This window comes from Podarcis erhardii, assembly GCF_964252035.2.
Source record: "Podarcis erhardii genome assembly, chromosome: 15".
Lineage (NCBI taxonomy): Eukaryota > Metazoa > Chordata > Lepidosauria > Squamata > Lacertidae > Podarcis > Podarcis erhardii.
This window is the reverse complement of record NC_138505.1, coordinates 43,745,797-43,760,097: the sequence shown is the minus strand read 5'-3', so window position 1 is coordinate 43,760,097 and position 14,301 is coordinate 43,745,797. Positions and strand designations below refer to the sequence as shown.

At 49.7% G+C, this 14,301-nt stretch overlaps 1 protein-coding gene across 2 annotated transcripts; it reads right to left on the bottom strand.

The window, feature by feature from the left end:
- Positions 1 to 2,257: 2,257 nt before the first annotated feature.
- Positions 2,258 to 11,531, bottom strand: TPST2 (tyrosylprotein sulfotransferase 2; the record flags this gene model as incomplete). Of its 2 annotated transcripts, XM_081842612.1 has the most annotated exons (5): positions 9,988 to 10,913; positions 4,724 to 4,922; positions 3,564 to 3,614; positions 2,987 to 3,035; positions 2,258 to 2,743 (listed from the first exon to the last, which is right to left on the bottom strand). In XM_081842612.1, the coding sequence occupies exons 1-4, from the start codon at positions 10,824 to 10,826 to the stop codon at positions 3,006 to 3,008; spliced, it is 1,119 nt and encodes a 372-aa protein (XP_081698738.1). In that variant the 5' UTR covers positions 10,827 to 10,913. The 2 variants fall into 2 exon arrangements, with proteins under 2 accessions (XP_081698738.1, XP_081698739.1); XM_081842613.1 differs by lacking the exons at positions 2,258 to 2,743; positions 2,987 to 3,035; positions 3,564 to 3,614; positions 4,724 to 4,922 and adding an exon at positions 11,511 to 11,531 and having other exon boundaries at positions 9,984 to 10,913.
- Between the last annotated feature and the right edge of the window lie 2,770 nt (positions 11,532 to 14,301).

Genomic DNA, 14,301 nt, shown 5'->3' with positions numbered 1-14,301 from the left:
GAACACACCGGCAGAGCCATCAAGGATTCATGCGCCCACTGCCAGCACATGGCAGCACATCCATTACGGCAGCCAGGCGCTCACCTCGGTCTGAGAAGTTCATTTTTGTAGCTGGCTGGCTGGCTGGCTTGCTGCTCCTTGCTCTCCAAAAACACCCAGGGGGGAGAGAGATTCTCTGTGGTGGGGAGGGAGGGAGGGAGGGAAGAAGGACAAGGTCAGTCAGATGCTGAGCGGGGGGGGGGGGGGCGCCTCGGAGCCACAAGGAGCAAGAGATTCCCCTTCTCGGCAGCATGGGTGCTGTTTGTCAGCTGGGCTCCTCCTCCACCCACCCCAAGACACGCAGTTATGACACAAGCCCACACAAAAGCAGGTTGCATCTGCAACACCAAACCGAGCGCTGGGTGTGCAAACAAGCAGCCGTGTTGTTGAACCATTTATACATAGCTTAACACTGTAATTCAGGGATGGAGGACATCAGAGGTTGCAGGACTGCAGCTCTCACTCTCCATCCCATCCGCACCCCCCGGGTGGCTGTTGGTCAGGGGTAATGGAAGTTGTCCTGTCTGGTGGGTCACAGATTACCTGTCCCAGGATTAGATAAATGTCTGCAAATGAGAGTGATTTAAAGCAAATGCAGCAACTGTTGGTTTAGCAACAGACCAAAATGGGACAAGTTCATAGAAATGTAGGATCGGAAGGGTCCAGAGGGTCATCTAGTCCAGCACCTTCAGAAAGTTCTCTTTACTTGTACTTTGGATCCATTGGTTTGGGTCCTATCCTCCAGAGCAATGGAAAACAAATGGCAGTCCCTCAGATATTTGAAGGTGGCTTTCCTCTCCCCTCTCGCCCTTTTCTCCTCCAGACTAAGCATCCCCAACTCCCTGAACCGTTCCTCCTAAGGAGCCTGGCTACCCTCCTCTGCGCACCCTTCCAGCTTGCCATGAGCCTTCGTTTAACTGTGTTGCCCAGAAGAGAGCACAGGACTCCAGGTCTGACCAAGGCAGAATTGGTGTCACCATTAGTTCCCTGGGTCTGGACTTCTGTTGCTGCAGCCTAGAATTACATTAGCTTTTTTTTGCTGCTGCAGTTTTATTTTTCTCATCCTCTCCCCTGCCAGTTTTGATAACTTGGTTGTCACCCAGAAGGTGAGAAAAGCTGCAGACTTTTAGGTGAATGGAAGATAAGAGCTCTGTTTATGTGATACCAAGTTGTTGTCTCTCTGCCTTGGTGCTACATTTCCTGCTCAATCTGGCATCACTTTGCAGGCCAGGAAATATTGGCGTTGACACAACAGGCCCTTAAAGGATGAAACAGATGCAGCCCTTGCTTTGGTGCATCACACAGGGGACACGAAGAGACTTTTGAGATGCTTAGCAAGGTGGGCTGGCAAGGGGGTGAGGAGGGATTGCTTGATGAGAAGGGATGGAGAGGCCGTGAAAGGTGTGCAAGCAGAAGCTTGTTTGGGGTCTTGGTAGGGTTTGTCCCTCGTTGCAGAGGAATCCCCCCGCCCCCGCTAGTTCAGTGGCAAAGCAGAGCTGTGCAGGGAGAGGATGGCGTTAGTGTATTGGAGTACCTTTCATGCTGGCACAGCCTTTGGTGGTGGTGACCCCCATGTAGTGGCCCTATTTTGCCCTTTTTAATAGGGGTGTGCTCCCCATGTGTACACACATTCTTGGGCAATGCTGGCTCCAGAGCACCTTGAGTGGGCCTCTTAACCTGGAAGAGGCAGGACATACAAATGGATCATTATCTTTGGCAGCACCTGAGCTTCTTCTGTGCAAAGTAGAAAGGGCAGCACTCTCAGGGCAAGGGGCCCTCGGCTGCTTTGGGCCCCTAACAAATGGCCCTCCTGACCACCCTAGTCTGGAGCCCTCTCCCTCCCTCTCTCTCTGCCCCACTCTCCTTGTGTCTGCAAGTAAGAAGAGTTCAAAGTAACCAGGAAAGTCACCAAGTCCTGCTATAGCTTTATAGACATGTCATAGAATCCTAGAGTTGGAAGAGACCACAAGGGCCATCAAGTCCAACCCCCTGCCAAGCAGGAAATGTCCCTGCCTATCATTCAGTTCTGTGCCGCACTTGTGCCTACAGAGACAGTCACACATTTTCTCTTTTCTACAAACATTGGGGAGGGGGGTTTAATTTCAATATGATGACAACAGGAACAATCTTCTATGTAAAGAGTGGCTTTGTGGTTACAGCACTTGAATACTGTATCTGAACCATTCTTAGCTCAGGTGAAATAAAGGAAGGCAATATGTGAAGGAGACAGCCTCATATATTTATTAAAGAATTAATAAATAAATCTATTTTATTTTTGTAAATTACAAATGAGATAATTAAAAGGAGGCAAATTTGGGATTGTTGCCTATAAGACAAAAGCACTGTAACGAGGTTATATTAATGGAGCTATCTGAGGTCTGCAAATTAGAGAACAAAAATTACAAGACACATTTAAAAGGTCCCCAGTAGACCACTATAAAATCTTCTCCAATATACTTTGTGGTTCTCTTTTATTTCCACAGATTTCACCCTTTTACCACAGGGAGTATTCAAACAAGGGAGTCAGAATTGTCCAAACCTGGCAAATAAATGCACACACACATACATACACACACAAAAAGTGTTTCACAGAGAGCACTTGATTTGGCAATATCAGTAGCAAGCAATATGCTTGGATAAGGGAGCTCCACTGTTGCTGGTTGCAAATTTTCTCCTCCTCAGAGCAACGGGAAGCAATTTGCATCTAAAGGAGGCAAAGAGGAAGACAGAAAAAAGTTACTCCTGGAACTCAATGCCAAACTATTGATATTTATTATATTAATGCCAGGTGCTGCCACCCAAAATATATAAGTTTAGGATTACAAGGCAAATCTTTCAGACATATCCCCCCACTCCTAATTTTTATAAACTTAGGGAAGCTGAGAATTGAGAGAAATAAGTTCTACTACCCTGGCAAGAAGATCTGCTCACCTTCTCAAATACGTACCTGGAAATCACTAGCTTTGTCAGTGAAAAGCAGTAGTATTTTGTGCACCCTGCAAAAAGACACAAGACAGAAAAAATAGCATATTATTTGTGCTCTTTTTACACTGGGAACTCTGCCTTTCTAAACTTGGCCAAGGAGGAGCAAAGTTAGTCTGCCAAAATATTAAATCAACCCTCTATATACAGTATCATGTGCTGCAGAATTGATATCTCAATTAGAAAAAGTGAAAGCTGCCTAAAAATGTGTAGAATTATACATTTCACCATGATGGAGCTTTTTTCTTTTCTGTTTACAAATATGTGTAATTAGAAGAGAATGAAGGGGTAATCTCCATGGGAAGAACATTTCAGAGTCCCAGATGATCTCCTAAACATGGCTGCAATTCAGTTCCAAAGTGCAGAACCTCGAGATCAAGGCAAGGGGGAAAGAGGACATTTGCAGTTTCTCTTCAGTAGCTGGCCTGGGAGGGAGGGTCCAAAACATTCCTAGGTCTTGGGGGGGGGGGGGGACAAGCATAGAGGCAACAGAGAATAGAGCGGAAGAGATGAAGAAAGGTGACTGGGAAAGGGGAACTCACCTGGAGGTGTCCTTTCAGACTGGCAGGCGTTTTAAAATCCCCATTAAGAACCTGTGCAAAGAGCAAAAGGTCAGGTGAGGCCCCTGCCCGCCTAATATTTCCACACCTCTGATTTCACATTCAACTCTCACGGAGTCCACCTCCACTCTGAATGCTGCTCTTTGGCCACGGCATGAGTGATTTCTCCTGCAGAATATCTCTGCGCAGTTGGGAAGCTGGCTATCCTCAATAATGCTGGCCCATTCTGGATTCTAGTCAATATTATGCAATGCAATGACTGACTGCAATTAGGACAATAAAGGCTGCAAATCACAGAATGGAAAGGAAGTGAACTGGAGAAATGGGGAAAGTGGGAAGAGGCTCTTCTTGACCTCTAGGAAGACACCTTTGGCTGCTCAGAGGAACACAGAAGAGCTCAGATAGAGAACAATATGTGTATCTTCTAGCTTTGAGAAATGGGGGTCCTTCAGCCACTAGGATGCTAGGAATGAGAGACAAGCACTTCCCAATTCTGCCCAACTTAACACAACTGGAATGTTTAAAATATCAAGGCTACCAGATCAGCTTGTATTGCAGGGAGCTTAAACCCCACACCCCACAACTCTTTAATGTACTTTCATGGGGGGGGGGGAGAGTGCTCCATTCTTGGTAGCCATGGGGATTAACCCTTTCCCTGATCTAGACTGTCTCTGAAAGTACTGGCATGCGTTTTTACCACTGCAGGGGTTCTTTGGATCCTTCTGGGGTATGAATCAGATCAGCGTAGCTGCTCTGATCACATTCAGAAAACCTTTCCCTGCTGCAGCAACTGCATAATTACTTATTTATTTAAACAGGAGATCTGATCACAAATCTTCACCAGTACATTATCTTACAGCCCTGAGGAGAGTAAGAACTTTTGCTGCCTTTCTTGATATTGTACTAGTTGTTTCCCTTTCCTTGAACAATGAAGGCTTCATGCTCTTTTTTTAAAAAAAAAAAAACACGTTCTCGAGCAGAATTGTCACTGAACTGCTGCACCATAAACACAAACTTTAGTAATGCTAAAAGCCAGACAAGTTGATCTGCTACAGGATCTTTTATCACATGGCATAGATCTGGTGGAAACCACACAACCCAGCTACCGTCACCTGAAGGATGACAGGCTTAGTGGCACTCACCCTGTGTGTGTTGTTGATCACCAGAGGGTCTGGATTCCCATAGTTGGGTGGATTTGCATAGGGGTCATAGCCCAGCCTGGCCAGCATGGGAGCAATCTGAGCCATGTCCTGCAGCACATCTGCCGGGATGTGTCCCAGCCACTTCGTCAAGGCCTCTGTGTTCACTGGCTTGATCACCTGGTCCGTGGATCGCTCAATCCTGCACAATAGCAAGAAAACAGTAAGAACCGGCTAGAGCAGAGAGGCAAGGGGTGGCACCTGCTCACGTTCTCTCTTGATTTCTTCAACCTTCCACAGTCCCTAGTTTTCGCTGTGAGGCCCTTAATTGGCTTCTCTTTACTGTAGCCATTGTTAATGACCGTAGAAGGCCACAGCAATTGAGCCAGGACAAAATTCAGTGTACAAACAGAAGTTTAAGCCTAGTGCTCAGTTTAAGCTTTAAATGCAGTTCATCGCTTCAATTTAAAAGTTTTTAGCATGCTGCGTGCTGCTTGCTGCCTGCTGCCCAGGAGGACTCCCCTGAGTGAGTGCCGAGGGCCCTGCTCCTTCCTGCCACTTACCACCTGGCCCAGGGCGGGGCCTGACAGGCCTCACTAGGACAGTTGTTACTGCAAGAGGGGCACAGAGTGGTTTTAAAATGTTTTTTAAAATTTTCTTTTGGATTTTTTGTATGTGGGGGGTGGGGGTGGGATGGATGTTTGGTTGGGTTTGGGGAATTATTATTTTTTTTATTTTGATGTTTTTGTAATTTTTACATTTTGTTGTTGTTGTTGTTTTGTTTTATTGGTTTTGTTAGTTTGTTTAAGGTGTTATTTTGTTCTTAGGGGGAGGGGTCAGGGCTGCCGGGGAGTGGGCCCCAGCCCACAAAATGGCTGGTGCATATTCCACAGGGGGGGATGCACTGGGACAACCGATCTCAGTGATCACGGGTAGGAGGAGGAGTTACGCTAAGACTAGACCATGTCATTACAGAGGGGGCAGGTTTAGTCGTTAACTGAGGACTATTCCTGCCTCCGGGTCTGGTCCTGATCGGATGGATACTGGAATCAGCAAGGGATACCCACATGACCTGAAGGTGCTGCTGTGCAATGCCAGGTCAATGATTCATAAGACCACTGCCATCCATGACTTTATCATGGATGGAGGACTTGACCTGGCATGTGTAACAGAGACTTGGTTGGATGAAGGAGATGGGCCTGTCCTTGCCGCTGCTTGCCCACCAGGTTTCTCTTACGCACAGCAACCCAGGTCATGTGGGCGGGGAGGGGGGGTTGCAGTGATTTTTAGGAAGTGATTAGTCTGCACCAGGCGTCCTATTGGGAAGACCCAGTTTTCTGAGTGCATGTTCTGGAAGTTGGGCAATAGGGGCAGTACAGGATTCCTTTTGGTGTACCGACCTCCCCGCTGCACCAAGGATTCCCTGCCCGAGCTGCTTCAGGTCGTGGCGGATTTTCTCCTGGAGACACCTAGCTTGGTTGTCCTAGGGGATTTTAACATCCATGCCGACACGACCTTACAAGGGGCCGCTCGGGACTTCGTGGAAAGCATGGCCTCCATGGGGCTGTCCCTGAATAAGTCTGGCCCAACCCATAGCCGCGGACATGCCTTGGACCTGGTGTTTACCTCTATGGATGTTGGTGATCTGACACTAACTAAAAGCGAAACGAAAGAAGTGCCATGGTCAGATCACTTCCTGGTGCAACTGGACTTCTCTGCGACCCTTCCCCTCTGCAGGGAGGTGGGACCAATTCGGATGGTCCGCCCCCGCCACTTAATGGATCCAAATGGTTTCCAGAGAGTGGTAGGGGATGCTTTATCCCATGTTGATGGCCTTTCAGCTGATTCCCTGGTGGCCCGCTGGAATGTGGAGTTAACCAGGGCTATCGACTGTTTGGCTCCGAAGCGCCCTCTCCGATTGCATGGAGCCCGGACAGCCCCGTGGTTTTCCACGGATCTGAGGGCAATGTAACAATCGTTGAGACGGCTAGAGCGCCGGTGGCGGATAACTCATTCCAAATCTGACCGGACACAGGTTAGAGCTCAACGTCGAGCCTACCAAGTGGCGATAGCGATGGCGAAGAAGAATTTCTTCACCGCCTCTATTGCATCTGCAGAAAACAGCAGCAGGAGACTTTTTCAGGTGGTTCACAATTTAGCGGAACCACCTGCAACATCGGGGCCCAGTACGGGCCACATGTTCTCCTGCAATGACTTTGCAAAGTTTTGCAGATAAAATCGCTCAGATTCGGGAAGAAGTAGACTCCACCGTGGGAGCAGGACCGGGGCGGGAGAGTGCTAGAGTTCTGTCAAGTCAAGTTGAGTGGGATCAATTCCAATCTGTTACCTCTGAGGATGTGGACAGGCTGCTTGGACGAGTGAAACCAACCACCTGTCTCCTGGATCCTTGCCCATCCTGGCTTATAAAAGCTAGCCGGGAAGGACTGGGCGATGGGCTTCGTGGGGTGGTGAATGCTTCCCTCCGTGAGGGAGCCTTCCCAGACCCGCTGAAAGAGGCGGTTATTAAACCGCTTCTTAAAAAACCATCTTTAGATGCGGCCACGATGGCCAACTATCGCCCAGTCTCAAATCTTCCATTCTTGGGCAAGGTGATTGAGCGAGCGGTTGCCGAACAACTCCAGGCACGCCTGGAAGAAGCGGACCATTTGGATCCCTTCCAGTCGGGATTCAGGCCTCATCATGGGACTGAAACTGCCTTGGTCGCACTGGTTGATGATCTCCGGCGGGCTAGGGACAAAGGTGAGAGCTGTTTCCTAGTTCTGCTGGATCTTTCAGCGGCCTTTGATACCATCGACCATAACATCCTTCTGGACCGTCTTGAGGGGCTGGGAGCTGGGAGCACTGTCATACAGTGGTTCCGCTCCTTCCTCCTGGGCCGTGTTCAGAAAGTGGTGGGGGGGATGAGTGTTCAGACCCCTGGGCTCTCACTTGTGGGGTGCCTCAGGGTTCTGTCCTCTCCCCCATGCTTTTCAACATTTACATGCAGCCACTGGGAGAGATCATCAGGAGGTTTGGGCTGGGTGTTCATCAGTATGCGGATGATACCCAGCTCTACCTCTCTTTTAAATCAGAACCAGTGAGGGCGGTGAAGGTCCTGTGTGAGTGTCTGGAGGCAGTTGGAGGATGGATGGCGGCTAACAGATTGAGGTTGAATCCTGACAAGACAGAAGTACTGTTTTGGGGGGACAGGAGGCGGGCAGCTGTGGAGGATTCCCTGGTCCTGAATGGGGTAACTGTGCCCCTGAAGGACCAGGTGCGCAGCCTGGGAGTCATTTTGGACTCACAGCTGTCCATGGAAGCACAGGTCAATTCTGTGTCCAGAGCAGCTGTCTACCAGCTCCATCTGGTACGTTGGCTGAGACCTTATCTGCCTGCTGACTGTCTCGCCAGAGTGGTGCATGCTCTGGTTATCTCCCGCTTGGACTACTGCAATGCACTCTACGTGGGGCTACCTTTGAAGGTGACTCGGAAACTACAACTAATCCAGAATGCGGCAGCTAGACTGGTGACTGGGAGCGGCCGCAGAGACCATATAACACCGGTCTTGAAAGACCTACATTGGCTCCCAGTATGTTTCCGAGCACAATTCAAAGTGTTGGTGCTGACCTTTAAAGCCCTAAACGGCCTCGGTCCAGTATACCTGAAGGAGCGTCTCCACCCCCATCATTCTGCCTGGACGCTGAGGTCCAGCGCCAAGGGCCTTCTGGCGGTTCCCTCATTGCGAGAAGCAAAGTGACAGGGAACCAGGCAGAGGGCCTTTTCGGTAGTGGCGCCCGCCCTGTGGAACGCCCTTCCAGCAGATGTCAAAGCGATAAACAACTACCTGACATTCAGAAGACATCTTAAGGCAGCCCTGTTCAGGGAAGTTTTTAACGTGTGATTTTACTGTATTTTTGGTTTTTATGGAAGCCGCCCAGAGTGGCTGGGGAGGCCCAGCCAGATGGGCGGGGTATAAATAATAAATTATTATTATTATTATTATAGCATAGGTTTAGGCAAGAGCTAATTTTAAGAAACCAGGACAAGGGTGGCACTGTGGGACAGAGCCTAGGGCTTGCCGATCAGAAGGTTGGCGGTTCAAATCCCCGCGACGGCGTGAGCTCCCGTTCCTCTGTCCCAGCTCCTGCCAACCTAGCAGTTCGAAAGCACGTCAAAGTGCAAGTAGATAAATAGGTACCGCTCCGGCGGGAAGGTAAACGGTGTTTCCGTGCGCTGCTCTGGTTCACCAGAAGAGGCTTAGTCATGCTGGCCACATGACCCGGAAGCTGTACGCCAGCTCCCTCAGCCAATAAAGCGAAATGAGCACCGCAACCCAGAGTCGTACGCGATTGGACCTAACAGTCAGGGGTCCCTTTACCTTTACCTAATTTTAACAAGCTTGCATTCATAGGAGGTGCTTAACTATCCGAACCCTCCTGTCATCACCACTGTCTCTGGTCCACAGCTGAACCACGTGCCCTTGTTACAACAAGGCTCTCAGTCCCCACGGCTATATAAGTTTAAAGGTAGTTTGCAAGGAAGCCCAGCTCTACAAAGCAAGAGGCTGTCCCAGGCAGGGAAGCACCCAGGAAAACACTAACAATGGCCAGGTGAATTAAGCGCTTGTGTGAGTTTAGCAACAGACAAGGAGGTCAGATCAGAAACTCCACACTGAGCCTGGAGGGAGGGGAAACAGCTATGAAGCTAGAAAAGCAGCAGGGCTGGAGGAAAAGTAGGATATAAATTAAGCAAGTCAATACAGGGAGGCTTTGAGGGGGACTTTGCCTCCCACAGCTCCTTGTGTGCGAGTTTTAAGAAATGAGTTTCCCCTATGACTTTCCTTGCTAGTCTCCAGAGCTAAATTTGCAGCCCCCTCCTGCAGCTGTAGCAAAGCAGCTTCCCTGGGCCCTACCTGGAAGACAGATGGAGCTCTTCGTCCCTCCCATGCCAGATTCTCAATGGACAGGAGAGCCGGCCAATCACGTTTTAATGATCCCTTGCAAAATCTAACTCAGTGCTGTCTCTGCTGGCTGGCGGTGGCTCTCCAGGGTTCCACATGGGGGACTTTCTCTGCCCTCTCTGGAGATGCCAGCAGCAGAGACGGAACCTAGGATCTTCTGCACCCAAGGAGATGCTCTTAAGACTCAGCTGCACCCTATCCCATATTGTGTATGAACTAAGGCATGACAATTCCAGAGATGACGGCCAGTGTGCTAGGAATGCACACATCTCAAGCGCTGCAGCGAGGCTGCAGCACAGACACTCACTTGGAAAGGGAGACTCCACCTGGCTTCCCAATCAGCTCCTCGTGGTGCAGGACGGCATCGCTCCAGGCGATGTCCAGAAATTCCATGATGGCCTGCATCGTTTTTTGGGGGTGCAGGACAAGCTGCTCATAGTAGATGGGGAGGCATCGCGAAAGCCCAATCTCCAAGCACTGGGAGTGCATCACCTCAATGGCTTTGTTCCACTTGATCAAGCAGTCCCGGTAGCTGCGGAGGTCAAAGCCGGCAATGGTGACTTTCCTGGTGATCATGGAGTGGACGGAAGCCCGGCCGTCACGCACCATCAGGAGAAACTTGGAGTTTGGGAAGATGCGGGAGAGGTACAGGGAGGACTTGAGCGTGAAGGGGTCTTTGTTGCAGAGGTACCTGGCTGGCTCTCCGTGCTTGGCAATCACCTCCAGGATGAAGGCCTGCATGGCGGCATCCAAGACTTGGTCAGTCACCCCAGCCTCGTCCAAGCGCATCTTCTCCCGGCCAGATTTGGACCAGGCTTGGCGCATGGCTAGCACGCGCGGGATGATGCGCGTCTCCTCCCCACAGCGTACTTCCGGGTGAGCATCCAGCATGGCACGCATCAGTGTAGTCCCGCTCCGGGGGACGCCACCGATGAAGATCAGAGGCATCTCCTTGCTGTAACGGTATTCCACCCGGTTGGAGTCCAACATCACCAGCTCCTCGTTCTCCGGGCGCATCAGTCCCCGGTTGGCGCCTTGGCCCAGTATGTGCTGGCATTGCAGCATCTGTTGGCCTAGGTGGGCAGAGACCATCAGGGCAATGGCAAAGCCCACCCCCATAAGAACCCGCCTCATGGTCACCCGCATCCTCTCCCCATCCACATGGGCCCAGGATCTGGAGGTGCTCTCCCCACTTTCAGCATTCGGAGGATGGAAGACCAAGCCACAGACTCCCTGGAAAGGACAGAAGCCAACCATTCAAGACAGGGATGGATACTTGTTCTTTGGGCATTTAGCTTAATATTTTCATTGCATTCTATTCCTTTATGGGGAGAACAAGGGAGCCAAACTGCTTAGTAGCGGTCCATCTATTTTAGTTTTGTCTACACTGACTGGCAATGGCCATCCAAATTTTCAGAACAGCATTTTCCTCCAGTACTACCAGAAGATGCCAGAATTGAACCTGGGATGTTTTGCATGCAAAGCAGGTGCTCAACCACTTTGAACCTTCTGGACCTTCTCTTCATCCAGTTCTAACACTCCCCCAAGGCTGACTGCCGATAGACCCCTTGAACTCTTGGAAGGAACCACTCCTGGAGCCCCCGTCTGAGCCTCCGTGAGAAAGTGGGACCCCCACTCAAATACCTCTGCCCAGCCAGACCCTCTGGCTCACAGTCCCCCCCTCCCGCCCCCGGCACAGCAGCCTCCCTCTCAATGCTCCGCTGGGCCTCCGTGCCAATAACCAAGCCGGCTCCAAATGGCTTCTGGTAGCTTTTGAGCGTGATCAAATATTAATCTCACAAAATGGGGGGTAGAACAGGGGGAACACACCGGCAGAGCCATCAAGGATTCATGCGCCCACTGCCGGCACATGGCAGCACATCCATTACGGCAGCCAGGCGCTCACCTCGGTCTGAGAAGTTCATTTTTGTAGCTGGCTGGCTGGCTGGCTTGCTGCTCCTTGCTCTCCAAAAACACCCAAGCGGGAGAGAGATTCTCTGTGGTGGGGAGGGAGGGAGGGAAGAAGGACAAGGTCAGTCAGATGCTGAGCAGGGAGGCGGGGGGGGGGCTCGGAGCCACAAGGAGCAAGAGATTCCCCTTCTCGGCAGCATGGGTGCTGTTTGTCAGCTGGGCTCCTCCTCCACCCACCCCAAGACACGCAGTTATGACACAAGCCCACACAAAAGCAGGTTGCATCTGCAACACCAAACCGAGCGCTGGGTGTGCAAACAAGCAGCCGTGTTGTTGAACCATTTATACATAGCTTAACACTGTAATTCAGGGATGGAGGACGTCAGAGGTTGCAGGACTGCAGCTCCCAACATCCTGAGAGCTACAGAGGTTCCACATCCCAGTTCCACAAAATTATGCATCCAGTTGAACAGACATAAATACCCTGCTGCTGTTTATGTGATCATTTCCATCCCAAACTGGAAGGAGGACACATGATAAGAGCCCTCATCTCGCTAGAGGTCATTCTGAAGGCCAGATTTTCCATGATGCCCTCGGTCGCTTGGCAATGTTACCACATGCTAGACGGCCAGCCAAGGAGTAGCAATGTGTGGAAAATGTAGCAAAAAGTGTATTTATCCTACAAGAGGCAATTTTTTAAAAAACACATAAAATTTCCACTTGAGTTAGAACGGGAGGCGAACAACTATTGTCTAAATGGCTCATCATTGGGGCTTCTTTACAACTACAGATTCACTCCAAATGGCCCAAGGCAATCTAAATGTTTTTGGTGGAAGCTACACCAGGTTAAAGTGTGGTGTCGGCAGGCACTGACTTGTCCCCATCTTAAAAAAAGGACCCTTCAAATGCGCAGCCCACAGAATAAGCCTGTCACCATGGCAACCTGGGGCAGCCATGTTGTACAAAGTGAAGCAAAGCAGGGGACATAAACATCCCTTAAAGGGCTTCAGCCATGAGCAGCCTTCCCTCCTCTTATTTATAGATTCGCACACGCACAAATATGTATAATATGACTTAAGGGGGGAAAGGCCTGTCAGCAGTTCAAAGAAGAAACTTCCTCTTTGCAATCTCAGAGAAATCTGCTCTCATCCACTTAGCCATTGTGTTTAGAATAGCACAAAGCAGCTACATTTGGTGTTGTTTGTTTTGCTAAATGTTGGGAATACATGTGGAATATCATCAAAAGTGGGTTTTTTATTGTCATTTTATGTTGTGAATCACCCTGAGATCTAAGGGTATGGGGTGTACACAAATTTAATAAATAAAAATAAAATAATCAAAAGCGGAATGCTCAACAGAGGTTTAATATTAATTTCCTAAAGGTACATTGAACCAACTAGTAAGTGTCTGGAGGGCACCATTTTGGCGAAGGCCAGGCTCGCACCCTGATGGCCTGTCTGGCAATCATCAAGGCAGCATCAGCATCTTGATGATAACAAACTCTCTCTGAAGCACAGGAGGTCGTCCCAATGCTACAGCAACTGAGCATGTGTTTAGCTCAGAAGGAGGGAAGCTTTGGCTAACAGCCTCGCTCACAAGGTACCTGCACAGGCTCCGCAGACAAAGATGGCAAGAACCACAACGCATAGAACAGCACAAAGGGCACAGGTGGACAGTGGTGGGAGCCATCTGGAAGATCGGGGGGGGGGAGTTGCCCAAAGGTTTCATAAACACATCTTTGAACACCTTCTGTCGTGTACCCCTCTATCCCCTACTCCCAGTTCCCCATCACTTGCTGCTTCCTTGCTCCTCCCTTTAACTGGAGATGCGACTGGGGTGTTGTTGTTGTTGTTGTTGTTGTTATTTCTATACTGCCCTTCATCCGAGGATCACAGGGTGGTTTAAAATATAAAAACACAAAATTGGTGCCCATGGGAGCTTTCTTCCCAATACAAACAGCAGTGTCAGGGGAGCGATTTAAACCTGCATTCTGCAAAGAAACATTTGACACGGAACCTAGTTTGGACCTAAGGCATTATTTGGGGAGAGTTCACGCACTCACTACACCTAAACACACGTATACATATATGGCCGCAATATCAAACAGGACTTGTGTATTTGCAACAGCCATCACTGATCAAATGCTACACAGGGAGCAGTATTCAGCACTGCACCACCACTGGAAGAAACTTAAGAAAAGTTAAAAAGCAGAAGACATATCAATTTATTTACTATGCATTTCATTTCCTCCCAGAAACTCAGATCACAAGGCTTTTCTAAGGGGATAGTTCACGTGTTTAGTTGATGCACACTCAGGAGTGATTCAACTTCACTTTCTTGGTTACACACAGAGAGAAACAAAAATAAACTGAGGCTGCAGTCTTAAAGCTACTAACCAAATGAACCTGGGAACTTTTGCCCCTGAACTATGTTCCCAACTCAGGGGAGACTCAGAGGGTAGAAAGGGAGAGGTGTGTCACCTTACATCCTGCCACCAATTCTCCCCCATAATTGCTGTTTCTGAGTCCCTCATGCCCTGCAAGCGGGCCTTGGTTCTGATCACGGAGCTTGGCTGGGGAGAATGGCAGGTGGGCACGTTCCTTGGGAGAAGATGCAGACTAGGGAAAGTGGGAAAGCATAAGCTCGCTCTTGCTGAATCTCTCCTGCAATTGCACTCCCCCCCCCCCCCCAGAAAGAGAGAACATTAACG